At 37.2% G+C, this 26,822-nt stretch overlaps 3 protein-coding genes across 15 annotated transcripts; 1 reads left to right on the top strand and 2 right to left on the bottom strand.

The window, feature by feature from the left end:
• Positions 1 to 583: 583 nt before the first annotated feature.
• On the bottom strand, positions 584 to 3,571 carry LOC122299919 (40S ribosomal protein S7-like). Its single transcript, XM_043110406.1, has 6 exons — positions 3,425 to 3,571; positions 2,240 to 2,323; positions 2,066 to 2,139; positions 1,846 to 1,969; positions 1,141 to 1,323; positions 584 to 889 (listed from the first exon to the last, which is right to left on the bottom strand). The coding sequence occupies exons 2-6, from the start codon at positions 2,312 to 2,314 to the stop codon at positions 770 to 772; spliced, it is 576 nt and encodes a 191-aa protein (XP_042966340.1). The 5' UTR covers positions 2,315 to 2,323; positions 3,425 to 3,571; the 3' UTR covers positions 584 to 769.
• Positions 3,572 to 9,514: 5,943 nt separating this feature from the next.
• LOC122299185 (pentatricopeptide repeat-containing protein At5g57250, mitochondrial) lies at positions 9,515 to 15,917 on the top strand. 13 transcript variants are annotated; one of them, XM_043109241.1, is made up of 5 exons: positions 9,515 to 13,207; positions 13,303 to 13,471; positions 14,040 to 14,233; positions 14,499 to 14,574; positions 15,553 to 15,917. In XM_043109241.1, exon 1 carries the CDS (start codon positions 9,767 to 9,769, stop codon positions 13,127 to 13,129), a length of 3,363 nt encoding a protein of 1,120 aa, XP_042965175.1. In that variant the 5' UTR covers positions 9,515 to 9,766; the 3' UTR covers positions 13,130 to 13,207; positions 13,303 to 13,471; positions 14,040 to 14,233; positions 14,499 to 14,574; positions 15,553 to 15,917. The 13 variants fall into 13 exon arrangements, with proteins under 13 accessions (XP_042965175.1, XP_042965165.1, XP_042965173.1 ...); XM_043109231.1 differs by having other exon boundaries at positions 14,499 to 14,595; XM_043109239.1 differs by having other exon boundaries at positions 14,499 to 14,595; positions 15,314 to 15,917.
• Positions 15,918 to 24,188: 8,271 nt separating this feature from the next.
• On the bottom strand, positions 24,189 to 25,847 carry LOC122298561 (transcription factor MYB24-like). Its single transcript, XM_043108367.1, has 3 exons — positions 25,559 to 25,847; positions 25,315 to 25,444; positions 24,189 to 25,012 (listed from the first exon to the last, which is right to left on the bottom strand). Exons 1-3 carry the CDS (start codon positions 25,710 to 25,712, stop codon positions 24,358 to 24,360), a joined length of 939 nt encoding a protein of 312 aa, XP_042964301.1. The 5' UTR covers positions 25,713 to 25,847; the 3' UTR covers positions 24,189 to 24,357.
• Positions 25,848 to 26,822: the final 975 nt, after the last annotated feature.

Raw genomic sequence — 26,822 nt, 5'->3', positions numbered from 1 at the left:
GGGTCAACCCGTTTTGACCCGAACCCATTAAGGCTAAACCCTAACCCGCTATTATCGTGTCGTGTTCGTGTTGGATTAACGGGTCGTGTGACATATTGCCACCCCTATTATTTTGGGTTGGAGGCTTTGGAAATTTGAAAGTTTCGATTGAAAAATAAATACATAAAATAGCTCTATAATATTTAATATTCATTAAAATGATTATATTTAATATTTATTTACATTTTAATTCTGACCGAAAAATCCCATGTTTGCTCACTTTGAGAATCTCAGTAAGTTCAAGCAAGACTTCTTGGTTACAAACCTGGCAAGTTTAGTGGAAACAGCAAAGTCCAAACCCCGGCACTCTCACCACAAGCAGACGGAGGTAAACGCTATATAGAGATCAAAGGCAAGCATAGTTACCACTACAATTTAAGTGTGTGATTAAAAGCCTTGCCTTTCTGGGGAACAATGCAAATTACAAGATTATCCTCCTGTACTGCAAGCATGGCAGGAGTGGGCCCAGTTAACAAAGCATCACAGGCAGGTGTAATCACGCAGATGGGCTTCATCATGTATAAAATAGGTAGGCAAACTACACTCAGCTAATTCAAGATTGATTAATGCACCAAATACTACATTTGTCAAAACCATACGACAACATAATGCCAAAAACAAGATCCATCATAAATGTTTCCTGTTTCTAAACCAACTCATCAACATCAAATATTTTGAAAGTTCGCAGTTTCATTGACAATGATTAAAAAGTTCATACGGGTAGCTCTTTCTAGGCCTCTGTTACTGGATACTCAAAAGCAACATCTTTACCAGAAAGCTTCCGGTAGACTGCAGAAAATGTATCAAGCTTGTATTCAGTGTTGTTTCGCTCCTTGGGGTCTAAGAAAACCTGTCCATACATAGCACAAATGTGGGATAAATACTTGGAAGTAAATTTCACCACTACATTAACCAAGCTGATTGTAAGCTTTCAATTATAAATTTGACTTGTAATTACTAAATCAAATCCTTAACCCTTGTCCTTTTTAATAAGGTAATCATTCCCTTAAGTTCATATGTTGGAAATCTTTTCAAACAACTCACAACAAGAAACTCATCATGCGAGAAGTAATTTACTGTTACACAGCTGTAATGGGTTACCTTCATTATCTTGGATCCGTCAATTCTATATCGGACACGCTTCCCAACAATCTCGGCAGGCAAGACAATATCCTCTAGCATTGCTTCCTGAACAGAAGTGAGTGTGCGGCTGCGTGGACGCCGAGCAGCAGAACCTTTCTTTGGTGGCCTCAGTATCCTCCGGGTGGCAATCAGGACAACATCCTAAAAGGTATGAACGGGAGTAAAATTATGGGATATCAGCACCGATTTCTTTTTTATAGGTATCATGACCATTGATATATGCCAAAAGGGAAAACACGCAGACATTTTTGGAAAAGAGGAATTGAAAAACTCAAATCACTTCAAACAAAAATGTTATCTCTGGGTAGCTCATACTTATTCTACACGAAATATTTATACATAATAGGATTAAAGCTCAAACGAAAGTTGACATAATGAATACAGAAAAAATTTTAATTTGCAAGCCAATCATCTGAAGAAAACCAAAGAGAGAGCACAGAATAGATCATCAATTAAAAGGGGGTATAGGAAAATAAACGTAAAATATATATTAAACAACACTATGAGACACAACATTATAGTTTGGAAGTTTCTTCTACAATGCCATTTGCTCTGGACCAAAAAGCCAGAACGAAATTGTCTTTTTTTTTTTTTTTGGGGGGGGGGGGGTAGGTAATCAGAATGAAATTGTAGGACAACCAAAACATTTAAGTCTTTTATTACCTTGCCACTAAACTTCTTCTCAAGCTCTCTCACAAGCTTAGTATGTATCTTGCGGAAGGCTTTCCTTAATCTGTAGGGAACATGAATGATGACAGCCTTTCGATTCCCAAGAACATCGACTTGACTGTTATAGAAATGGAAGAATACTGGTCATCTGAAGGGCAGAAAGTCAATAAACCAAATGGTTGCAACCCTATACAATCCCATATAAAATTCTTACACTGCAGAATTTATGTAAAGATCCTTCAGGTCACTTTTCAGCTCTTGGTTGGTATTTTCCAGATCAAAAAATGCCTGTGTGATATCAGTGAAGTTCATAATCACAAGTCAACACAATGGGAAGAGATCATCAAGTGCAATGGCCACGGGAATATAATAAACAGTCAAAAATTACCTGCGCAACTGTCTCTTCAAACTCAGTGGGCTCAGCATCTTTATCTTTGTGGATCTTCTTCCTTGAAGTAAACATGTCGACAGACTAGCTCAAAAATGGGCCCAAATGAGAGGGATATACACAGGAATTTAATAAGTACAAATATCAAGATATAATAAGAATTTGAAAAAAGGGACCTCTAAAATGAACTTATTTTAGAATGTATCTACGATAAACATACTGATTACATCATATGTTTCAGGTTAAAAATAAAATGAAACAACAGTTGCACAATCCTCCCATCAGAAATAAAGGCCCCATTTTCCAACAACCACAAAGGGGGCTAAAAAAACTAGGGTCCCATAAAACCATCCCTAACACTAAGCACTGGGTTTTTTTATGGCACCTGGTGTCTGAAAACAGCATCCCAACTGTTCCTGGTGGTGCACAGGCCCTTGCAAGGAGTTTCCCTCAAGTGCACCTCGGATAATTCAAAGAAAAAATCCTACAATCTAATAGGCTCTAGAGATTGTTTGCACCCAGTGGGATCTGAACCTCCAAGCACTGGGTTGAAAGAATAATATAGTCTTACTACTGAGATTGATAGCCAAGATATGTATAATCTATAACAGCATATAACATGGTCTTTATACAACCCAACACAGTCCCTACCCGCTTGCATTGTATGGCCAATGCTAATTTCCCTCATAATTTACTATCGCATTAAAAAAAGGGTCCGTTTCTTACAAATGTCATTTACAGTAACAAAAATACAAAATTCATATTTCACTTACATTTCCCTCTTAAATTTTCTCAAAAGCAAACAAAGCGATAGATAACGAAAGCAATTACACATGAGAAGCCTTTTTCGAACTCAAACACAAAAATGAGAGACCAAATTGAAAATGGAAAATTCTATGTGCAGTCATTTTTACGGACTCCTTTGTGCATTCCAGGGATATGATTGGTTGTGTATTAAAAAAAATTAATCCAGCCAATCATATTAGTGAAGTGCATAGGGAGTACACAAAAATGACTGTATGTAATATTACTCTTACAAAATAATGATAATAAAACAAAAATTATGCACGAGTAAACTGAGAAAGAGAACACAGAAATTTTATAGGAATTTCCCCGTAAACAAAGAGAAAATAACTGATTCCTAACGTAGAGAATGATTTACAGATATATGGGTTTGAGAATCACCAGGAAAGGAAGCGATGATCCAAGAGATCTGCAGCTGAGAGTGAGAGTGCCAAGATAAAGCTCGGGTTTTTGCCTTTATGCCGGATTAGAGAAACCCTACACTAGTCGATGCAACTTATTTAAGAGGGTATAATGAAGGGCTACGATGTTTCCGTTGTGATCTTTAAACGGTTCAGATTACGCGACGGGATAACTGGGAAGTGCTTTTCATCTTGTGTATTTTATTTTATTTTTATTTTTTTAGTAGTTAAGGAAATGGTTATTAGTGACTTTATGTATTTTTTTAAATACTTATAAAAAAAAATACATACTTAAATATGTTTAAAAAATATTTAAAATATATATATATATAATTAGCACTAAGAGTAAGCCCAATAGTATATGCTGGACAGCACAAGATCCTATAACTAGAGTTATCAATTTGACATAAACACTATATAAAATAAACATATTTAAGTTTAATATAAATGATTTTAAGTAAAAAAATGATTGATTAAATAAAACAGAATGAATAAACGGTTCAACCCATAAAACTCGCAATCACTCATATAATATGAGTAGAATCTATTTTTAAATTTTATAAATGTTTAATCTTATATGTTCTTTTTATTGTTGGATATAGGTAATATTAATATTAGTATTTGATTATGTTATATCTCAAACTATTAAACTTTTTTTTGTTAACATATAATTTTATTTTATGAAAATATTAGTTTTTCTTATATATTATTGGTTTGAATATTGACAATAAATTGTTTATCTTGAATCTAGTAGTAATTGTGTAATTATTTATATAATTATCCTTGTCTTAGATATGAAATTATAGTGATTGGGTTGAGGAATAATATATGAGTCAGCTCAATCTAGTTATATAAAACGGCTTAAACGGGTTGAAGTGGATTAAATGGATCTTATTCAGATTAACTCAATAAGAGTTAATTACTACATGAGTTCAGCACGTGTCGCACCACTTGTTAATTAAATGGTTCAGGTTTAGGTTTTAGGGTTGAACCCATTTAATTAAAAAGGCTAGTATTAGGTTCACCTATATAATCTAATATTCATGACTTAATACGACACTAATACAATTTGTGAATACAAATTGCCACTCAATTCTAAATGGAAAATTGTGAAGCTCAGCCCATTTCAGCCCAAGACTCGTAGGAGAGGAGCCCAAACCCTACCAAAATGACGTCGTTTTGGACCTCAAATCCTTTCCCCCCCCCCCCCTCTCTCTCTCTCTCTCTCTCTCTCTCTCTCCTATGTCGAACACCCTTGCCCATGCCTCTTTCCCAACCTTCTCTTTGTTTCTTTTTTATGCTACCGGTCACCCTTTCCTACACCACCCGACCAACCCCTAACATCTTTGCGTAAAGCACCTCCCCTTTGATTTCTCTACCTCTCTCACACTTTCTTTCTCTCCTCTCCCTGTTTGTTGTCTTTCTAGCAATAATTGTCGTTATCCACATCTTGCCACCTCAAGTCACAGGTAGCCCTCTCTCTGCACTTGCAAGTAGGGGTGTAACCAATCTTGTTTGGTTCAATTTTAGAAAAATTTTAGAACTAAATCAATATACACCGGTTTTGCATATTTAATAACCGATCTTGCAATAGTTACTTTCCTAAATTGATACTTCCAGTTTTACCTATTCCAGTATTTTTTTTTAAATAAAGTGCCAATTTTTTCAAAAAATTATCTAAAATCAAACCAAATCTGATCAATTATGCCCTTAATTTAAAGACTAAGTTATAAATTTTATGTTATAAACTATAATAAAACATTATTTTATATATAAATAAAGTATATTAAAAGATATTACATATAAATTTTTATATTTAATATAAGAGATATTATATATAATATTAAAATTTAATTTAAAATATATAAATATGCGAACCAATCAGGTACGGTCCTAAAAAATATAAAATCAATACCGAACTTGATTTGGTTGTTTTTTAACATAGAGGAATTGGTCCTAGAACGGAAAGGTCAAAAACCGATCCAGATCAACTAGTTCAAGCCCCTTTTTTGATTTTTCGATTAATTTTTACAACTCTGCTTGCAAGTCGTGTTGTCCAGCCCCTCCATCACACATCTACCTCATTGGTTAGCCATCCTCTCCCTTGTCAACTTCTCACTTTCACTCCAATACAATTTCAGTCTTCCCTCATCTCACCCTTTGTTTCGCCGTTGCCATGTGCCACTACCACCCAAGTCCAACACCACGTCGTTGCCACCATTATCACCCCCAAGCACAAGGTAACTTAGGTAAGTGTTGACCACCCTTCCGCCTCCTTAATTAGCCTTTGTTCTTCCTCCCTTTCTCAGTCTTGAAGCTCAAAACTTTAGACTCAAAACCCTAGCCTCAATCACTGCCACCCCCCATCATGCCCCTCCCTATCTAGCATTGTTTTAGTGGGCACCATCTCTCGGTTTCTGTCTACCCCCACACTCCCCTTAAACATACCCTATTTTTTCCCCGCTCTATCTCCCCCACTTGTTGCCTTTCCCTGAAATTTTCATATTGCTGGCCGCTCAATCTCTGCTAACCCTCTCTTGTGCTCTCTGCCTCTCCTTGCACCCTTTGTGGCGACCTAGGGTTACCATTCTCAAATTCCTCATTCTCATCATTGCTTATTTCAGACAACTAAGGAACACAATGGTTGGTTTGTGCAATATGACTTAGAATTGTAAATCTCAAGCCTCTCCCTTCTCTTTCATCATTAGGGTTGCTTCGAAAAACTAAGGGTCACAACAGATTCTAGTGCATGAAGGCCAATTGTCTCAAGCTCCTCTTTCTTCCTCATCATTGCCCTGCTTTGAAAATCCAAAGGACAACTGATGCATGGGTGTTAAATGCCTACCTATCTTGCAAATCTCAAGTTCCTCTCATCATTGCATGCTCCTTTTTGAGATTCCCTCATCACTCTAAGGCCCCGTTTGGTTGTTGAACTCATTTAAGTTCAACTCAATTCAGTCTAATTTTGAACTAAATCTAACATCCAAACATCAATTTCTCAAATTATTAAACTCATCTCAACTCAAAACCTCTTTACACGTGAGACTCACAACTTTTTTAATTCAACACTTCTTTACAGATGAGATCCACAACCATTTTCAACTTCCCATGAATACATTTAAACTTATTTTAATATCTAAACACATATAAACTTATTTTAGGTAGATCCCACAAAACTCATTCCACTATCTCAACTCACTACTATTTATAAAAAACTCAACATACCTTAACTCAACTTAATATCCAAATGCAACCTACTCTCGGTGAAAGGACGAGAAAAGTTTGAGTGATATCGGAAAGAGAAATGATTTGTACAAGCCTCATGCAAGCCCTTGTAAAAAAGTAGACCCCACCTTAAAAAGGTGTAATGGAATCCACTTTTTTTATAAAAATGACTTGTATGAGCCTTGTCTATTTAGAACTTATCTCTAACATTACTATGTGGGAAAAGGCCTTGGAAGTGAAGGATCCGAGAAAAAGTGAAGGAAATGAAAGAGAAAGGGAGGGCGCTTTGAGATGTAAGGGGAGGAAGAGAGCAAAGAGAGGGTTTCCATTGTAGTCGATTGATCAAAAAGATAAAAATGAGTTTTTTATTTTTTGGTTAAGAAAAAACTTACTATGTGTAACTGTTGGGAAATTTTGCAATGTGTTGGTAGTCACTAGAGGGAATAGGGAGAACAGAATTGTTCTGACAAAGCCAACAACCTTAGAGGGGGAACCGGATGCTTATTACACAGCTCCTAAACCTCTCCAACTTATTTTGAGTCTCTTTAAAAGTGTCAGGCCAAGATTAGATCTCTCAAGCTTTTAGGCAAGTCAATCTCTTCTACGTTGTATATTTGTGAGAGATGATGTTTGCAAATTCGAGATGTGAAAGTCCAATGCTCTCATTTGAAAAAAATTAATTGAAGATAAATGAATTTTTTTTATTCAATTTTTTTAAAGAGAATGTGTAAGACTTGAACACTCTAGGATTTTATCTAATATTAATATAAACAAACTAAATGGGACTCTTGAGTAATAGTACTCCACTTGATGACTTTTTACTGGATCAATGTGTAAAATCTACTTTGCATTGCATGTATTTGAAATCATACCATCAATGGCTAAAGACGCGCCATCATTTTCTGAGGGATGTTTTAAGAGTCCATGTCCTGTTGATATATATAAAAAAAAATTAAAAAAAAAAAATCTTTCTTTGTACATGAGTATAGTCGGTTTCATACTGCATATAAAGCACAAATGGCTATGGTGGTAGGAATCCAATTTTGGACAGTTGGAAATAATGCTGCATTTCATATTTCCTTAGTAACGATGCCTCTAGTGGCAATATGATATCACACTTCATATTTGAAACCTTCTTGTAATAGAGAGTTTGTGATTTCCAACAGCACAGCTGCACAAGTGGTGATGATGGTAACATGATGTTACCGTGTTACCATTTTTACCTTTTGTTTATTTTGCAAGTTTAATTGCCCCCTCTCTTCAACCTTCTGAAGTCGCAACTTCAAAACTATGGAGAAATAGTGTATTGCACTGCCATCGATATGCAACCATGGAGAGGCCCACATGAAAGACTCATAGCCGTTGTATGCCCAAACTTGTGGACATTTTGGATGTATAAGGCCCAACAAGATGCAAACGTAACTAGGACTGTTCATCCGGATCGAGTTTTACCTGGTTGGGACCGGAAACCGAATAACCGGGTGTCCGGTTATGGGTTTTAGCCCAGACTGATTGGGCCGAAACCATCATTTTAAAATCCGGGTGAACCTAAGTTTAAACCCAATACCCGAGTTCTTTTAAAACACACTTAAGGACCTAAGGTCTCAACGGGCTAGACTCCAGTAGTGATGATCATTGAGTGAGGGCAGTGGAACGACACAGAGAGAGAGACAGTGATGAGAGTGAGAGAGAGAGAGAGAGAGAGAGAGAGAGAGAGAGAGATGGGTAGAGAGAGTTACGTAGACCATGCATCGTGTGGGAGTCGGGGGGTGCTGCGAAGGTGCTGACCTTCAACTGATCGGTGTCAGATGGTGGAGGCTCGTACCCCGACGTCTTCTACTGGCAGTGAGGACCTGAAAGGGGAGAAGTGGTGACCGGCGTTATCTGCGACTGAGGAAGAAAAGTGGAGGGCTGCTAGACGTGCGGTGGCTTCCAAGATGCAGTGGTGGCTGGTTTTATGGGTAGAAGTATTTTGGTTTGGGTGTAGTAGAACAGAACACTACCTTGGCGGTTTTCAGTGGCTGGGCAACGGTGGAGTCCAAGGTTGCTCTGTTTTCATGCTTAAAAATAGAGTTTTTTGTATTATGGTGGGTGCAGGAACATCGTGGGTGTGGAAGACGTGCAACGGTGGAGGTTTCTTCCGGTAGTTTTCTACTTGCCGTGTCGGTGGCCCTCAATCTGTGCTCCGATGGTTTGGTGTAACCAGTCTACTACCTTGGTGGTTTCCGATGGCTGGGCAACTGTGGAGTCTAAGGTTGATTTATTTTCATGCTTAAAAATAGAGTTTTCTATATTATGGTGAGTGCAGGAACGTCGTGGGTGTGGAAGACATGCGGCGGTGGAGGTTTCTTCCCGTGGTTTTCTACTTGCTATGTCGGTGGCCCTCAATCTGTTCTTCGATGGTCTGGTGTAACTGATTGGCTACGGTGCACGTTGATTTCCAGGGTGATTTACTCACACCAGCGGCTGCTCTGTAAAAAAAAATAAAAATAAAAACTAGGTACAACCCGGAACTCAAATTTTCGGGTTTCAAAAAACCCAAATACACTCTCGTTCCGGACCGGATCATAACCAGGTGTACCCGGATCAAAACCTAGGTTCCAGGCCTGATACACCCAGATATCCGGTCTGAAACCCAGATGAACAGTCCTAAATATAACTAACACTCGGTGGCCCAGCATAACCGAAGCCCTCCTTTTATTGAAACGATGCGTTCCATGATGTCCCCAAACGGTGCCGTCTTAAGTTCAACTCCCTTGAGCCCTTCAGATCGCAGAAGACTTCCCCCAGTTCCAGATAGGCCTGGGCAGAAAAACTGCGGACCCGACTGATAAAATGCGGGGTAAAGGTATTTCCGGTTTAACCCATCAAATTTCGGTTTTAACCCGCCTAAAGTCATGCAAATGAGGCCGTCTCCCCCGAAACCCACCCAACTGAGCGAGTCTGCGTGAGGGAGAGAAGCGGGAACATGACGGCCCGTTGCAAGAAGAACCGGAAGAAGCGTGGGCACGTGAGTGCTGGGCACGACTGTATCTTCCACACTTCAACTCGAGTTCATGTCTTCTCCAACCTAGGGTTCTAACACAAAGGCCTGCACATGAGGCTTCGCGTTAACAGCAACAACATTGTTCGGCAAAGTTCAAAGTTCCATGAACAAATGTTTTCCACTCGCACCAATTTCTTTCGTTCTTCTTCTTCCTCTCCTTGTGATAATCATAGTAATAATTTCCCTAAACTCCCGCCTCTTCAGACCTTACTCAAAAGAGGCTTCTCCCCCACTCTGAAGTCCATCAACCAATTCCTTCTCTTTCTCTCACGAACCCACAGATTCAACTCAATCATCCACTTCTTCTCTCAAATGAGTTCGAACCAAATCAAAGGCAACTCTCGCACCCACTCAATCCTCGCGTGGGCTCTCCTCAAATCTCACAAATTCGAAGAAGCTGAGCATGTCATGGTCACCCAGGTGACTACAGCTTCTAATTTCCCCACAACTCGCATGTGGGATTCTATGATTCAAGACCTTTGTGCTAAACAAAACGACCCAGAGAAAGCTCTGTTCGTCTTACGTTTTTGCTTGAGATATAGAGGCATTCTACCTTCTTCTTTCACTTTTTGTTCATTGATTCATACGTTTAGCTCTCAGGGAAACATGGGTAAGGCAATTGAGGTGCTGGAGTTGATGACAGATGAGATAGTCAGTTACCCTTTTGGTAATTTTGTTTGCAGTTCCGTTATTTCTGGGTTTTGTAAGATCGGAAAGCCAGAACTTGCGATGGGGTTTTTTGAAAACTCCGTGAGTTCGGGAGCTTTACGGCCTAATGAGGTGACTTACACGGCGATTGCGGGTGCTCTTTGTAAGTTGGGTAGAGTGAATGAGATTTGTGATTGGGTTTGTGGGATGGAGATGGAAGGGTTGGAATTTGATGTTGTTTTTTATAGCTGTTGGATTTGTGGGTTTATAGCGGAAGGGGATTTAAAGGAGGCGTTTAGAAAGAAAAAACAAATGGTGGAAAGAGGAATCAAGCCAGATGTTATGAGCTATACCATACTAATAGATGGCTTGTCCAAGCTTGGGGATGTGGAAAAGGTAGTCGGTCTTTTGAATAAGATGAGTAAAGATGGAATAGAGCCCAATTTGGTTACGTACACATGCATCATTTTGGGATTTTGCAAGAAAGGGAAAATGAAGGAAGCGTTAGCTATTTTCAAGATGGCTGAAGTTTCGGGAATTCAAGTTGATGAATTTATGTTTGCAACTTTAATTAATGGCTTTTGCAGGAGTGGGGATTTTGATCATGTCTTTCATTTGCTCGATGAAATGGAGAAGAGGGGGATTAATCCAAGTATCGTGACCTATAATACTGTGATTAATGGATTGTGCAAGTTTGGGAGGACATCTGAGGCTGATGAGCTCTCAAAGGGCATAGATGGAGATATTATTACTTACAGTACACTGTTACATGGGTATATTGAGGAAGAGAATACAGCGGGGACTTTGGAAACAAAGAGGAGATTGGAAAAGGCTGGAGTCTGCATGGATGTTGTCATGTGTAATATACTCATCAAAGCACTATTTATGGTTGGGGCTTTTGAAGATATGTATGTGATCTACAAGGGAATGCCAGAAATGGGTTTGGCTGCAGATTTTGTTACTTATTGTACGATGATTTATGGGTATTGTAAAGTAGGAAGAATCGACGAGGCACTTGAGATATTTGATGATTTTCGGAGGACGTCTATTTCTTCAGTTGCATGCTACAATTGTATTATTAATGGGCTCTGCAAGAAGGGTATGGTGGATATGGCCACTGAAGTGTTTATCGAACTCAATGAGAAAGATTTAGCTTTGGATGTGAATACCTATATGATGCTGATCAAAGCAATTTTTGAATCAAAAAGTGCGGATGGGGTTTTAAAATTAGTTTGCAGGTTGAAGAATCTGAGGCCAGAAATATATTGTATAATGTGTAATGATGCTATCTTGTACTTGTGCAAGAGAGGTTTTCCTGAGACTGCAAGTCAAGTGTACATAGCAATGAGAAACAAAGAATCAACTGTGACAAGCAAGTCTTATTATTCAATCTTAAAAGGGCTTTTTAGTGTTGGAAAAGTGTCACTGAGTCAGCCTATTTTGACTGCATTTCTCAAAGAATATGGCCTAGCTGAGCATAGGGTAAGCCGGATACTAGCACACTACCTGTGTCTGATGAATGCCGACAGAGCGATTCGGGTTCTTGACAGAATCAAGGATAATAATTCAGCTGTCACTTTCCCTGTTTCGGTTTTTAAGGACCTTGTAAGGAGTGGTAGAGTTTTAGATGCATATAAGCTTCTTGTGGAGGCTGAAGAGTATCAACCCCTTATGGATGTGGTTGATTATTCAATCATAATTGATGGACTATCCAAGGGAGGGCATGTCAATAAGGCCTTAGATGTTTGTGCTTTTGTTAAAAAGAAAGGGATTACCCTAAACATCATCTCTTATAATTTAGTTATAAACGGGCTGTGCTGCCAGGGTCACCTTGTCGAAGCATTTAGGCTATTTGATTCATTGGAGAAAAATGGTTTAGTTCCCTCTGAAATAACATATGCTACATTGATTGATGCATTATGCCGGGAGGGGTTTCTGCTAGATGGCAAGCAGTTGTTTGAGAGAATGGTTCTCAAGGATTTTAATCCAAATACACGTGTTTACAACTCATTGATCAATGGTTATTGCAAGTTTGGTAGAATGGAGGAAGCCTTTAGGCTTCTGTCTGATATGGAGATTAAATGCCTGAAGCCTGATGAATACACTGTTAGTGCTGTTATCAGTGGCTATAACCAAAAGGGTGACATGGAAGGGGCCCTCGTGTTTTTCATGGAGTTCAAGAAGAAAGGCATATCTCCTGATTTCTTGGGTTTCTTGTATTTGATCCGAGGTCTATGTGCCAAAGGAAGGATGGAAGAGGCCAGGAGCATCTTGAGAGAAATGCTTCAGTCCCAGTCTTCCGTGGATCTTATAAACAAAGTTGACACCGAGGTTGAAACAGAGTCAATAGGAAGTTTTCTTCTTGTTTTATGTGAGCAAGGAAGTATCCAAGAAGCTGTTGCAGTTCTTGACCAAGTTGCTTCTGTGTTTTTCCCAGTCCGAAGATGGTATAAAGCTAATGATAAAAGATTAGATGCACCATGCAATCTTTATGAACAGGAAAGAGTTGATTCGGTTGCATCAACTTCTGTAAGCTACCCTTCCAAAAGTGATTTGGGATATGGTCGTTCTAACGTAGAAGAAGTAAAGAAAGCGGTGGAAAGTTATGATAGGTTAGGGAAAAAATCTCAATTTCATAAATTCGACTGTTACTATTCGATCATAGCTTCACTCTGTTCAAGAGGGGAGCTGCAGAAGGCTGGTCGATTAGCAAAAGAAATGCTTTCAAATTTGGATACATCCCTATTAATAAAACTGGAAAAGTAGTGTTTGTTTAAACAAACTCGGAGCTTCCTCTACCTTTTACACAAGACAGGAATGATGTGTTACTGCCTGCAGCCGCAGGTATATAGATTCTATTTCCCTATGTTCTCCTTCCTCTTTCTTAAAAAAATATATAGAGCATAAAGCTCAGTACAAAATTTGTAAATCTTGAACAGATGCCCAAAAGCAAAGTTGCCCCAAGGACTACTAGTAAATCAAGAGCATTCTATTTCTTGCATATGGCCAAGAAGGCAGCGATCGTGTGAAATGGTAGCAATCCTTGAATGACGGCCTGTTCTCTCCGAGGCTCTTGATATTTGTGTTTCAAGTATCGATCTCTTGGAGGTACTGTTCAAGTACGCTTTGCATCGTTTAGATTTCTCCTTTCTTTTTATCCCTTTGCTATCAATTAAAGGGGTAACTGTGCTATTATTCAAAGATGTTAGAAAGCCAAGAGTAGTGGAATATTGGATTCATTCGGCCAATTACAATTATATAAGATGGCTATGGTGACTAATTATTACCTGTTCATAGTCAATTTGCTTGATAAAGGGCAATTTTGAAGTAACTATTATGTTGTCAATTATTAAATGCTTTAGAACATAGTACAGGGGCATTTTCTGCGGGATGTTTTAAGAGTCCATGTCCTGTTGATAAATCTTTCTTTGTACATGAGTATAGTCGGTTTCATACTGCATATAAAGCACAAATGGCTATGGTTGGACAGGTGGTAATAATGCTGCATTTCGTATTTCCTCAGTACGATGCCTCTAGCGGCAATATGATATCACATTTCATATTTGAACCTTCATGTAGTAGAGAGTTTGGGATTTCCAACAGCACAAGTGGTGATGATGGTAACATGGCGTTACTATGTTACCAATTTTACCTATTGTTTATTTTGCAAGTTTAGGTGCCCCAACCTTCCAAAGTTGCAACTTCAGAGCTATGGAGGAACAGTGTATTGCACTGCTACCGATATGTTAAGCAGGTGCAACCGTGGAGAGGGCCCACATGAAAGACTCATAGCTGTTGTAGCATGGATTTCCACTCTTCGTCCTGTGAAATTTGGTGTTGCTCCTTACAATCCTGTTCTGGGAGAAACAGGTATTTGTTTTACTTTATTAGCAAGCGGAAATATCGGTGTTCTACTTGAGTTTCTTATTAGCTTTCTACAACTCTCTAGAGCAAACAGTGGAAGGGTAACATTTATAACACACTTGGCTGTCTCAAAATTGCCACATTTCGTACCAAGCACTTATTAAGGCCTGGCCATACTCGATGTTGATGCAAGAACAGCTTGTCCTGGTTTGAACAGCAGATTTATTTGTTTTTCCTCTTGCTTTGGCTGCACTCCTTGTCTTGTCTTCAGGTTTTGCATCGCCCACCAGTATCTGCAATCCGTGCAACCAATAAGGAAGAAAATGTTGAATTGACTTGGTGTCAGGGTATTGCCCCCAAATTCCATGGTACATGAATTTTAGTAGAGTAATTATTATGATTTTACTTTTTGCTAAGCTAGTACATCTTTTTAATGTGATGTAAGTTGAACCATGGCCATTCATTCGTATCTGGAAAAAAAGGCTTTGAAATTGTGGACTAATTATTTGCCGTATCAAATTGGAAAATTACGGTCCATGTGTGGAACTTACCTGTTATCTTTCCCGTGTATTGTCTGTAGATGCAAGTAGAAGGCACTATATGAACCTTGAATTTACAGCTGTAGTCTTTCCAGGAGTTTTTTACTCCTTTCTTTTGTAGTCCCTTCGCACCCCTACTTCCACACCAAGATCAAGATTTCTTTAAGTGATGCATCTATCTACCTGATATGTTTATGGACCGTTCGATACAGAAGGTTTTTAGAAGGGACAGATTCTGGTTTTTTACTATATGTTTTTTGGGTGTAGATGGGATCAAATTTTGGTAGTATTGATCGATAGGAACATTTGATACAATTGTATACTCTTATTGCTATTTTTACCTTAGGGTTGATCCATAGTCTCTCTAGTATTTTCCAACAAGAACTGCCCAAGTAAGGATATATTTCTCTGCTTTTTCTTGTTTTGAAGTTCACTTACCAATTTTCGAAATGTTGTAAATGATTCAAGGTATTATGCTATTTTAGTTTGAAAAATTTAGGATTCTTGTGCACGGCGCAGTTATTGATAATCCAAAATTTCTATGTAGAATCCCACTCCTTACCACAATCTAAGTTGGGCCATTTTTTGAGGTACTGAGCTACTAAAAGAACTGCATGCACGAATCATGTCTGTTGATGATGTTGTTAATCTATAGTAGTGGTTTTGTCTTCTAGTAAAATATACATGTCAGGGATGTGTAGCAAAGATGCATGCTAAATTTCATGTACAATTGCAAGTGAGTCTGTGTGTGTATCTGAGCATGATTTGAGATCTTTCTGCCAATAGGAATTGTGGCCAAGTGAATCAGCTGTGGTGTGGGGTGAGGTGAGCCAGTGCATCCTGAGCAAAGACAGACAACTATTGAGGAAAAACAGAGGGAGCTACTGAGAGAGAGAGGCTCAATAGGGGAAAGTTGGGTTCCTAAGCATTTTAACGTGTCTCATAGCAAGGAAAATGGGTGGGATTGCTAACCTATTCAGAAGCGGGTCCCACCAGGGCCCATAGTTGTGCCTCTTTGACTTTTCAGATTTCATCAAATTAGTTTCAACAGAAATGATACAATGCTGTGGAAGTGATTTTTAGTGTATTAGTGGTTTTCTTTTTCTTTTTTTCAAATATAATGAGTCCTCTTCTTTGGTGGCCGAATTAAATGAATTTGGTCCTATCTCCAAGCATTTCTATACAAATCTTCTTTTTCAACAATTAGTTGAAGTTGGGCTAATGAATGCATTGCTTTGGTCCTTACCAAGTTTATTTAGACCCTTCGAAAAAAAACAAAAAAACTGTAACCCGCCATGAAAATCTAACTAAAGGATTAGTTCAGAGAAATTATATAGCTGCTTTTGAAATACCACAAGACCTTGCTAAATATTATAAAGGATTACACGACAAATCAGATAAGATCCTTTACAACAATGATCTGTCTGTCCTTCGAGTGATGTTATTCTCGTTACCCCTCCATTTATGAATTAAAATCTCCGAAAATTGTATTGCTTTCAAGTCTAAATGGTGATTTGCGGTTTTTAAGATCAATCAACTAAATCTCAAACTGAGATAGAACCTCATTTTTTCCAATTACATCACAGAAAAATAGAGCAAAAACTACTTCCATTTTGAATCTCTTACACGACTCTACCTTAATTCAAGTGATATATTATTTCCCTATATCTGAATACATTTCTTTCAAATCTGATTCACTTCTACGATTGAACGAACTCTCTCTAATGGGGTCCAATATTGGCTTCCAAGACCGTGCTCTACGGGACCTTTGTGCAGCACCAAATCACACCATGCTCGCCTCTGGCTCCCCAAACCAGGACTTCTGGATGGTGAATTTAGTAAAGGGCTCGAGCCGAATGGACTTATCTAGGGACTAGCTCTGGAAGATAGAGCGTGGGACCGGTTAGTTTTTGCTACCATGGTTAGCCTCTTGGCTATGGAGGCCAGGTCCAGTGGGGAAATCTCAGCTTGTAAAATTGAGTATGGCAGCAAGAAATAAAGTTTGCCTGATATAAGTTGAGTACCAGGTTTTAGAATGTTGGAGGCATTCGCAGTGGCAACGGATAGAAGCAAAGCTGGGGTGCATACGAGTGCTTTAGAGGCTTTCCCTTGACTTGGCTAACTGAAACTGGGTTTCGAAATCCTCCACAAAACCACTAAAGTGAACCACTCTTATGCTCTTGAACGCTGTTGACGATCTGCAAGAAAAACAAGTACCCATTTTTCTCTGCAAAGATCTGCAGAGCTTGTGCCTGTGCAGGGATATATAGAAGTGTTGGTACTTTTTAATAGATTAGGAAAATGTGCGTTTAGGAAAAAACTTAGCTAGCTATTTGTTAAGCAGGATCTTGTTGAGATGGCCATTGAATTTTTTGAGGGGAAGCCGTTGAAAACTTCCTTTGATGCCACCAATCTGGTACTCATTCTTAAGGTTGATGAACCTGTGGGTTTTGGGCAATTCTGGCCTATTAGTCTTTGTTTAGTGGTTTATAAAATTATGGCAAAGGTGATGGTATTTAGATTGGCTCCATTGCTAAATCATTTTATTTCTCCCGAGCAAGTGCCGTTTATTAGGCAAAGAAGTATCTTTGATAATATGGCTATTGCACAGGACCTAGTCTAGGGCATTAATCAGAAAGTGAGGGGAGGCAATGTTATGCTAAAAATTAATATGGCTAAGATGTATAATAGGGTCAATTGATATTTCTTATTGGTGTCGAGAAGATTGGGATTTTCGGCTAAATGGAGGAATCTGGTTTTCAATTGCATTTCTTCTCAATTTTATTCCATAATGTTGTAGGGCAGTTCTCGAGGTTTTTTCAAGTCTTCTCAGGGGCTTCATCAAGGTGATCCACTTTCATCTTATTTGTTTATTCTTTCAGAAGAAGTGCTACCGTGAATGTTGAATATGGAGTTTCAGTTGGGAAGGAATAAGCCTTTCAATTCTTGTAGGGGTATCATGATTAGCCATTTGTTATATAGGGATGACCTCTTGATTTTTTCTATTGGCGGCAAAGTTTCGATCCAGAGGTTGATAGAGGTAATTCATTTATATGAGGCTATACGTCGGGTCAACAAATTAGTCCTCATAAATCTGTAATTTTTTTCTCTTCTAATTTTTCGGTTGATAGAAAATAGGAATTGAAACGTCTTTCTGGCTTTGAGGAAGGCGCATGCCATTGTTCTTATTCAGGTATTCCGTTACATGTGGGGAGAATGAGATTACGGATCCTTGATCCATTGCTTGTTAAAATTCAAAAGAAACTGGCGGGATGGAAAAGTAAGTTACTTTCATTTGGTGGTAAAATTATTTTAATTAAGCATGTTTTGAATAGTATGCATATTCACATGCTTTCAATTCTGAGTTTGCCTAAGGGAGTTTTGTCGATAGTTAAAGAAATTTTCTCTAATTTTTTATGGGGTTCCACCATAGAGAAAAAGAAGAAGAAGAAAAAAGTGGATTTCGTGGAGGAAAATTTGCTTGTTAATAAAGGAAGGGGAGACTTGGAATACGAGATTTATTAGATATTCAAACTTCTTTGCTTATGAAGTTTGCATGGAAAATTATTCAATGCAATTCTTTTGGTCAAATTTTAGCATGTGGTGGACAAAATTATTCACTCGGGTATTAAATTGAGGGTAGGAGAAGACAAATGTATATGAGTGTCTTCAATTGATGGAATATTCTCAATGAAATCAGTGTGGCAACTAGGGCTATATAGGAACCGATGAAACCAGCCGCCACCGATGCAAACCGATTGGCTGCGTTAGGAACACGCCGGAACCAGTGGAGAATCGATCGGCGTGCAGTGGAAAATGGAGAAAATCGAAGTTCAACGGTTCGTTCTCGATTTGAAGATGGACCGGACCGCTGAACTGACTGATGTTATAAACTTTTTTTTTTTTTAAATATACCTACTCCAAAACGACGTTGTTTCACTTAAGTTTAAGTATAATTGCGTCATTTTCTTCATATAATATACAAGACATAGCTAAAATGACGTCGTTGGGTATTAAACCAAAAGACGTTGTTTCATGAAAGACGTGTGAAAAAAAAAAGTTTGAAGCGAAATCGTTAGATTTTAAACCAAACGTCGTCGTTGCGATATGGGATCGTCTTCTACCTTCAGTTTATTCTTCCCCGCTCCAATTGCAGTAGCTTTCTCTCTCCTATGCAACTCTCTCCCTCTAGTCTCTCAGGCTTAGATCACCTCTAGGGGAATCAAAAACCGGCCGAGAATCAACAGAGAACCTCCGGAGTCGAGACGGTCGGTTTTCCTTCTCCTCATCGACCGATTACGGTCAGTAGCTCCTCCTTCTTACACAGTGTCGGTCGAAGTCAGTTTTTTCAAAAAACCGTGCTGAAGACGTCGATTTTCACCCCTAGTGGTAGCTTATAAGGAAAAAAGGACAGGAAAAAAGGACAAAGTTGTCCTTAGCGCAAGTGGTTGCAGCAAGGTTTAGTGGCAAAAAAAATGTCATTTTTCTGTTGGAGGTCTAGGCAGCAAGCAATCCCCACTGATGAGGCTGTTCGATAGTTGGGTATCCCATTAGTTTCAAAGTGCTGTTGTTGTGTTGTGCTTAGTATTAAAACATTAGATCATACTCTTTGTGTGGGGGAGGGGCCGAAAAAAATATGGAGATATTTTGCTTCTATTTGTGGGGTCCGACTACCAAAGTTTTTTTACCTGGGAGGGGATATTGAATTTTTAGTGGAGACATGCGACATCTTCATCTTAGGCTAGCTGGGTTCGTGGGATTCTTCCTATAATTATTTCTTAGGCTTTTTGGAGGGCTAGATGTGCCTCTAAGATGGAGGGTGTTAGTAATGATTGGAGGGCCGTTATATAAGTTGTGAAAGTAAATTTAAGGGACATCTCGAATGGGCTGCAACATTTCAAAAAGATGGGAGCCAATGATTTGTTAGTTTTGCATAAGTTAAATTGTCTGATCTTTCTGGTACGTAATAAATTACCAAGGTTGATTGCGTGGAAGTCGCCAGATGTGGGCATGCTTAAACTGAATATGGATGGCGGGTCTTGTGGTAATTCAAGTAGATCCGGTGGTGGAGGCATCATTCGTGATTATCGGGGCAAAGTGTTAGTGGGTTTTTCTCTTTTTTATAGTCATGCAACGAATACTATTGCTGAGTGTCATGCTCTCCTTGATGGGCTAAGTTTGTGCCACTCACTTGGCTTTAGACATTTATCAGTATAATCTTATTCAAATGTTGTGATGGGTTGGTTAGCTTCTGGGATATGCAAATATTGGTTTCTTTGAGATTTTTGGGAGGAGATTAAAGAAATTTTTAACTTGCTTGATATTCGGTTTTGACATAATTTTAGAGAGGCTAATATGGCAATAGATTTTTTGGCAAAAGAAGGCACGAAGGGCAAAGTTTCAGATTTATTGGTGATGAATTTGTGCATGGACAATTTCGGGGCATTGTTCAGCTAGATAAATTGGCTTTTCTTTATACTCGGCATTGATTTTTTTGTGCAGAAAAAATGTATGTATGGTTTTTTCTCCACCCAAGTGAGAGTTATCAATAATTAGAGGATAGACCTCGAATTTTTTTTCTTTTGGAAAAAAAAAAAAAAGTGGTCACAAATAAGACTTACTAGGTTTTTTTAATCTTTTCATCATTTTTTTAAATATTTTGTTCATACTTTTAAACATTCAAAATAAATTCACAAATTCATTTAAAAATAACTTTTTGATAATAAAGTAAAATAAAATATAATTAAAAAAAATTAAACATCAATCGATGACTTTTGTACGTAGTAGTACTGCTGCATCCACCGTGGATGCAGCATACCCAAAAAATTAATACAATTCTGGGCATGCAGTACCAGACAAAAAATCAAGCAAGGAAATAAAAATTAAACAAGGATGAAACGAAATAGCTATGGAATCGTTTAATTCTGACATTTTAATATATATATATATATATATATATATATATATATAATATTCGCTAAAAAAATTTCCCTTTGATCGATCGAGAATTGGCCGGTGGGTGGAAAATATATCTAAGCCTGCATGCAAATCGTGCATATATGGGCTGAATTACTAAACTCATAGAAAAAATGCATGAAAATATAAAAAACCCATGCAAAAAATAGGTCGAAATTACAGGCTTCTCTCGTTTTCATTCTGCAGAAAATTAAAAAAACGACTGTCATAAGAACTTGGTGAGGCTATTATCATGAGCTTCGGCAGCCCGCAGCAATGAAAATGGCGTCTCAGGCTACGCACGTACGTAAGAAAGTTGTCTGTCGGCCTTCAATCATCTGTGAGAGCGAGGGACAGAGAGAGGGAGAGAGTCCAGTCTCTTCACGCCTCCATGTGACAGAGACAGATGAGAACTGGGGAACTTTGATTGAAGACGAACAACCCATTTTGCAAGTCGGTTAATTAAAGTCAGCCAAAGCAGGGAGGCGCGGTGAATCAAAGGGGTACCTTTTTTGGGACCATCCGGATAAATAGATCATGCATGATGTTACGGATGATCTTTTGTTTGAATCATTAACTTAATCTGATCATATCTTGCCAATCTAAATTTAAAGCAATCGGAATAAAATTAATTTGGAAAAATATCATGTAATGAATATTGTAGCCTTTCTTATTAGAGTAGTGTTATATATATAAAAAAATTTATTTACAAGCACAACTGCACAGTAATATATGCATTAATCTAATGTGATTGGTCAAAAAGTAGATTTTATTAAAAACAGTACTAACTTAAATTTTGAATATGAAAGAATCAGTATTGATACGTAGATTAATACGCGACTTTGTTTGTATGTAATAAAACTCTATATATATACTTACATTACTTTTACTTACAAGATTTATTCTGTTAATTTTCTTTTAAAATTTAAATTTTAAATTTTAAATTTTATAATTTTTAGCATATTAATAATTGACATATGGTTAAATTATAAGTTTTTCTTAAGTATATTTAATATTTTATTTGTCTAAATAGTACTAGCAATTTAGTTATTCCAGCTCAAGTATCGCGCGGGTTAACGACTAGTTAAATTTATAAAAAAATAAAATAAAATAAAATTGTGGTGCCAAACTATCAATGAAATTGGAGAGATAATTGATAAAGGTTGAGGAGACGAGAGAGAGTCGATAAAATTGGAGACAAAAGGTTTATCCAATAAAAGAGGGGCCCAACATTACGGCTGAGTAACTTTGCATGTGGTGGATGCAGCATGCGTGGTGGTTTTTTTTTCCTCCTCTCATTTTTGTTCATCCACGATCTTTTGGTCAATAATTTGCACATTTTAAACGTTTCTCACAGCAGAAAGCAGTGATCCAGACCAAGCATTCACATGTCTCGACTTTCACATGAAAAGTGGCTTAATTTGGAAGGATGTTGTATATATCCATCTCATTCAAGGGATTCTTGTAAATGGGATTAGCATGATTCACTCATTTTCTTTGTCTTCTAGGCAACATTTTACAGTAAAATCCAAAGACCCAGAAAGCTTTTTACAATACAGTAAAAGCTCAAAGATTGATTCTACAACTAAGTACGTTTGAACCATATTAAGTTATCTATGACTAAAGTTTGGAGAATTTTTGTAATAAAACAATTTCCAAGTCCACATCATGCATTTTTTATTATGTTTTAAAGTTTGGAAAAAAAAAATCTAAAATCAACTCTCTCTCTCTCTCTCCAAAAAAAGATTGCAGACTAAAAATAGTGAAATTCTGTCCATATATGAGTTTTTCCTAACAAAATTGGTGTGCTTATACTGTGATATTAGTCAAATTGTAATTTAATTCAAACCCAATATATATTTTAATTGTTTATTCATGATCATTGTCAAGGCTCTCTGTATTCCAGTCCCTGAAAACTCTCTGGGTTAGAAAAAAACAGATTCTTCCAAGCATTCATTTATGAAAATAAGAACTTGTCAATTCCATCATTGGTATAACCAAACAATACTCCAACACCCCATTCAGTCAAAGTTAGTTAACCTACTAAATTCTACATTTATTGAGCTGGAACTGAGCATGTCATGAAGATAAGCTAGAAAACAGTAACAATTGCATGACTCCTCCTAAATGGATTTTGTCTGTACAGCTCTAGGATGGGATCAGTTTAACTAGTGAGAGATTAGGCTCAATGGTAGTAAATTTGCAAGGCTTTGACAGCATACAGCATACAGAAGTTATACAAAGTTATAAAAAACTCACTTCGTTATAAAAAACTCACTGCTTCACATCTCAATTATTGATACGCTAAAAATTACGAAATTTGAAATTCAAAAGAAAACTATCAAAATGAATTTTATACGTAAAATTGTAAATACACACTACTCTGTATCAAACTCACCTTTTCTACCTAGGTTGCATGGATGAGTACCGAGGACATCAACTTCTCTCTGCTCACATACAATTAATTATTAAGTGGTATTAGAGTCCAGATGAGTAAGTACTTCTGCACTATCACATGCCAATATGTATCTATAATTTCTGTTATAGTTATTAGTTTTCTTATTAAAAAAATAATATCTACTAGTTAATCATTCCTTACATCCATGTCACCTCTAATCAATTTACTGCTATTAGTCTTAGTGGGGTCTTTCCATAAGAAGTCTAAGATGCATTTATTAGAAATTTAGAAGATCGTGTTTCCTAGACTTGGCTCATTTGGTTGGTTGGAGTCCGGTGGATTTGGAAATGAAGGAAATTCCAAGTGCTTCAAACGGAATCGAGCTACTTTGACAGAAGAGCAATGGAAAAAATCAAAGCTTTCAAGTAACTAGAGAAGCCCCCTTTTTTCTCTCTTTTTGTCCATTTCTGATGCCTTTAGTCGGTTGAAAGCAAATGAGAAAATGATTAAAATCTAAATAATTCTCCACCATCCCACAACTTGCACAAAATATATAAACATTGGAAAGATAAAAAAGAAAAACTTTGAAAGTTTGGAGCTTTGCCATTTAAAATAAAGAAAAGGTGTTTTGGTATTTCAAGTAAACTAGCGCATGTCTGTCTTTTGGCCTGAGGTCAGAATTACACCTATTCCCACCTGTTCCTGGATTTTGCTACAGTTTACTGAACTTAGCAATTCTTTCGTTTTTTTATCATTCTACTTGCAAGTTGTTATGGTGGACACGTTGTTGACATTATAATAGTTTATTTGCAACAGAAGGTTCGTACTAATAGTATCTCGGATGATTTGAACGATAGTGAAATAGTTTGTGATTAATATTACAAATAGTAGTAAATAGTAATTACGTAATCTAAGAATATCTAAGAACACAATTGTTCTCAAACAAGTCCTAAAATTTGAATTTTAAGTTTTTAATTCTAACACGACAGCAGTGTGGATGATGTATTTTCTATCCACACCGACTTCTAAATAAAATTTTTGCAACAAAATGGAATAAGTCAAAGATTGCAATCAACAAATTTTTATGTTTTAACATTTAGATGAAAACAATAATACAAATAACAATGAATATCACCCTTATGATATAATCCTGGAAACTTATCTCTCACAAACTTAATCAACTGTTTTTTTTTTTTTTTTGGGTTCTCCCAAAGACAAGACCCTGAGTTCTGCCCTTGTTAGTTACTTGTTTGCCATAGTCCATCCATGTTCCACAGGCTACCTGAAAGATCATGATCACCCCAGTTTCTTTCCCCAGAATGGGAATTGCTAATAAAACTCTCAAAATTCCCTGCTGCTGGTGGTATACTTTCCAGGTTGAGGTTTTCCATCTCAAAGTTACTGTTGTCTGCATAATAGCAAGCCCTCAAAAATGTTTCATATTCATTGTTAACCATGGCATCAAATGGACTAGCTGGATACTCTGAAACTTGAGAAATGTATGAGGTATCCATTGATTTTGACAAGGAAATGCATGAACTGGTGCAGGGCTCTGAGTCTTGATTCTGCACATGGAGATCCAAACTTTGGCTAAAACCAAGAGTTCCCTGTCCAGCAACTTGTGCTGGTGCCGGTGCTTCTGCTGCTGAATGTCTGTGAGCACTGTCAAGAGGCTGAGAGATTTCTGAGTGTTGGAATTCCATGCCTGAGGTAGATGGTTCTTCTATCTTTTGAAACAAGCTTGGCATCCAATAACTCCGGATAATATCATGAAATATTGTGCTATCTGTATCGATCTTAAAAACCCTTGCTTGTTTCTGCACCCGAGTTCTCCAATAGTTCTTGATTTCATTGTCTGTTCTTCCGGGTAGATGTTGTGCAATCTTTGACCACCTAAAATCACCAGGTAAAATTAATCTATGAAAAGGGAGAAAAAAACTCAAAATTATGGAGTTCAGTGGTCGAGAACCGAATTGCAATCAGATTACACCCTCACTGCACAAACAAATTACAGTTCACAGGACAGTGATAAGGAGTTTTACAGAGTGATATGTTCAAGGTTTTGAAGTATCTAGACGACATGTTAACTGTCTCTATCCAAAAAGAGAAGTGTTATTCGTCATCCTTTCAATCATTTAATGCCATATAATGAGAAGACGATTACTGAAATGATGAAAATAATACTGGACAAGTACCTATTACCCCACTTGGAGTGGAGTTCAAGAATCAAAAGCTGTTCTTGTGGGGATAGATTTCCGCGCTTCACATCTGGTTTGAGATAGTTTAGCCATCTTAATCTGCAGCTCTTGCCAGTTCTCCTCAATCCTTTAAAACAGATAAAAGAAAACCGGTTGATACCAAGATTAATGATCAAGAAACTAAGGTGTTGTATTCCGAGTCAATCACCAGCATGAGGTAGAAACCAATCATTGAGATTACCTGAACATTTGGCAAGCAAATTCCATCGGCCCTCACCATGATGAGAAACGTAGTTAATGAGCAGGGTATCTTCTTCAACAGTCCAGGGCCCCCTGCGAAGCTGATCGCTATCATCTTCACTAGAACTGCTTAAGCTCTTACTAGAAGTAGACATGGAGGATTCTTGCTAACAAAGTGCCCCAAAACCATATATATGCATATAATAATGAATGCTTTGGAGTCTTGAAGCTGAAGTGAAGCAAATCACAGCCAAACCCAACATTTATATCATGTTAAAAGGCTCACATGACTCTCACCCTCCTATACATATATATAGTTATTTTCATCATCCCCAAAACCACCAAGAATTGCAATGTACCCCCTTTACTAAAAGAAGTTAACCCTTAACTCCTCAAAGAAGACAAAATTACCCTATTAGACTAAAAAAAAAACATGAAATTGATTTTACTTTTTTTAAAGATTGCTTTTAAAAATAATTAGTTTAGAGTTTTATGCTTTTTTATTTATATACAGTTATTTTTGCATATTTTTTACACACTCTACTGCTATAATTGATTAAAATAGTTATTTATATTAAAAAAAATGATGCACTCAATCACAGTAATAGAATGCATAAGGAATATATAAAAGTAACTGTATATAGAATTTTTATTTATTTGTATTTTTATAATATGTCAGATTTTTCATGAGAGTGTTAACTATAATTATTTCGCAATTTTAGGGAGTGGTTGTTAAAATTGATAGGATGAGGATGACACTGTAAATTCAGTGGTTTGCAACAGGGGATTTGCATATTTATTGAAAATGATATAAAAACAACTATCTTACAACTTTTAAATAAGATATTATTAGTTTGTGAATTCAAACCATCAAAGTCAAACAAAATTCAAATACATTAAAAAAAAAGAATAATATTTTATTGAAGTGGTGTGTAAAAATTATAAAATACTTATATCTGTAATTTTTTATTTGTTCTTGGAGACTTTGTCAAAATGATATTTAGTATTAATTAAATAAGCACCTTTTCAGTAGTAGTTTATGATAATAAAAATTCCTAGATGCAATTTCCATCCACCTTCCATGGGGCCTCAAAGAGAAAAACTAGTAAAATAGTATACAATATATATATATATATATCTTATACATTGGTCAATTTGGCGGTCTCTAATAACTAAGCAGCTATGTTGATCATTAACTAACCATTTTCTGTTGGTTTCCAATTAACTAACCAGCTCTGTTGATGATATGAATCCACGGAATTGGA

This window comes from Carya illinoinensis, chromosome 16, assembly GCF_018687715.1.
Source record: "Carya illinoinensis cultivar Pawnee chromosome 16, C.illinoinensisPawnee_v1, whole genome shotgun sequence".
Taxonomy (NCBI): Eukaryota; Viridiplantae; Streptophyta; class Magnoliopsida; order Fagales; family Juglandaceae; genus Carya; species Carya illinoinensis.
Note: the sequence above shows the minus strand (reverse complement) of the source record. Positions and strands in the feature narration are given on the sequence as shown.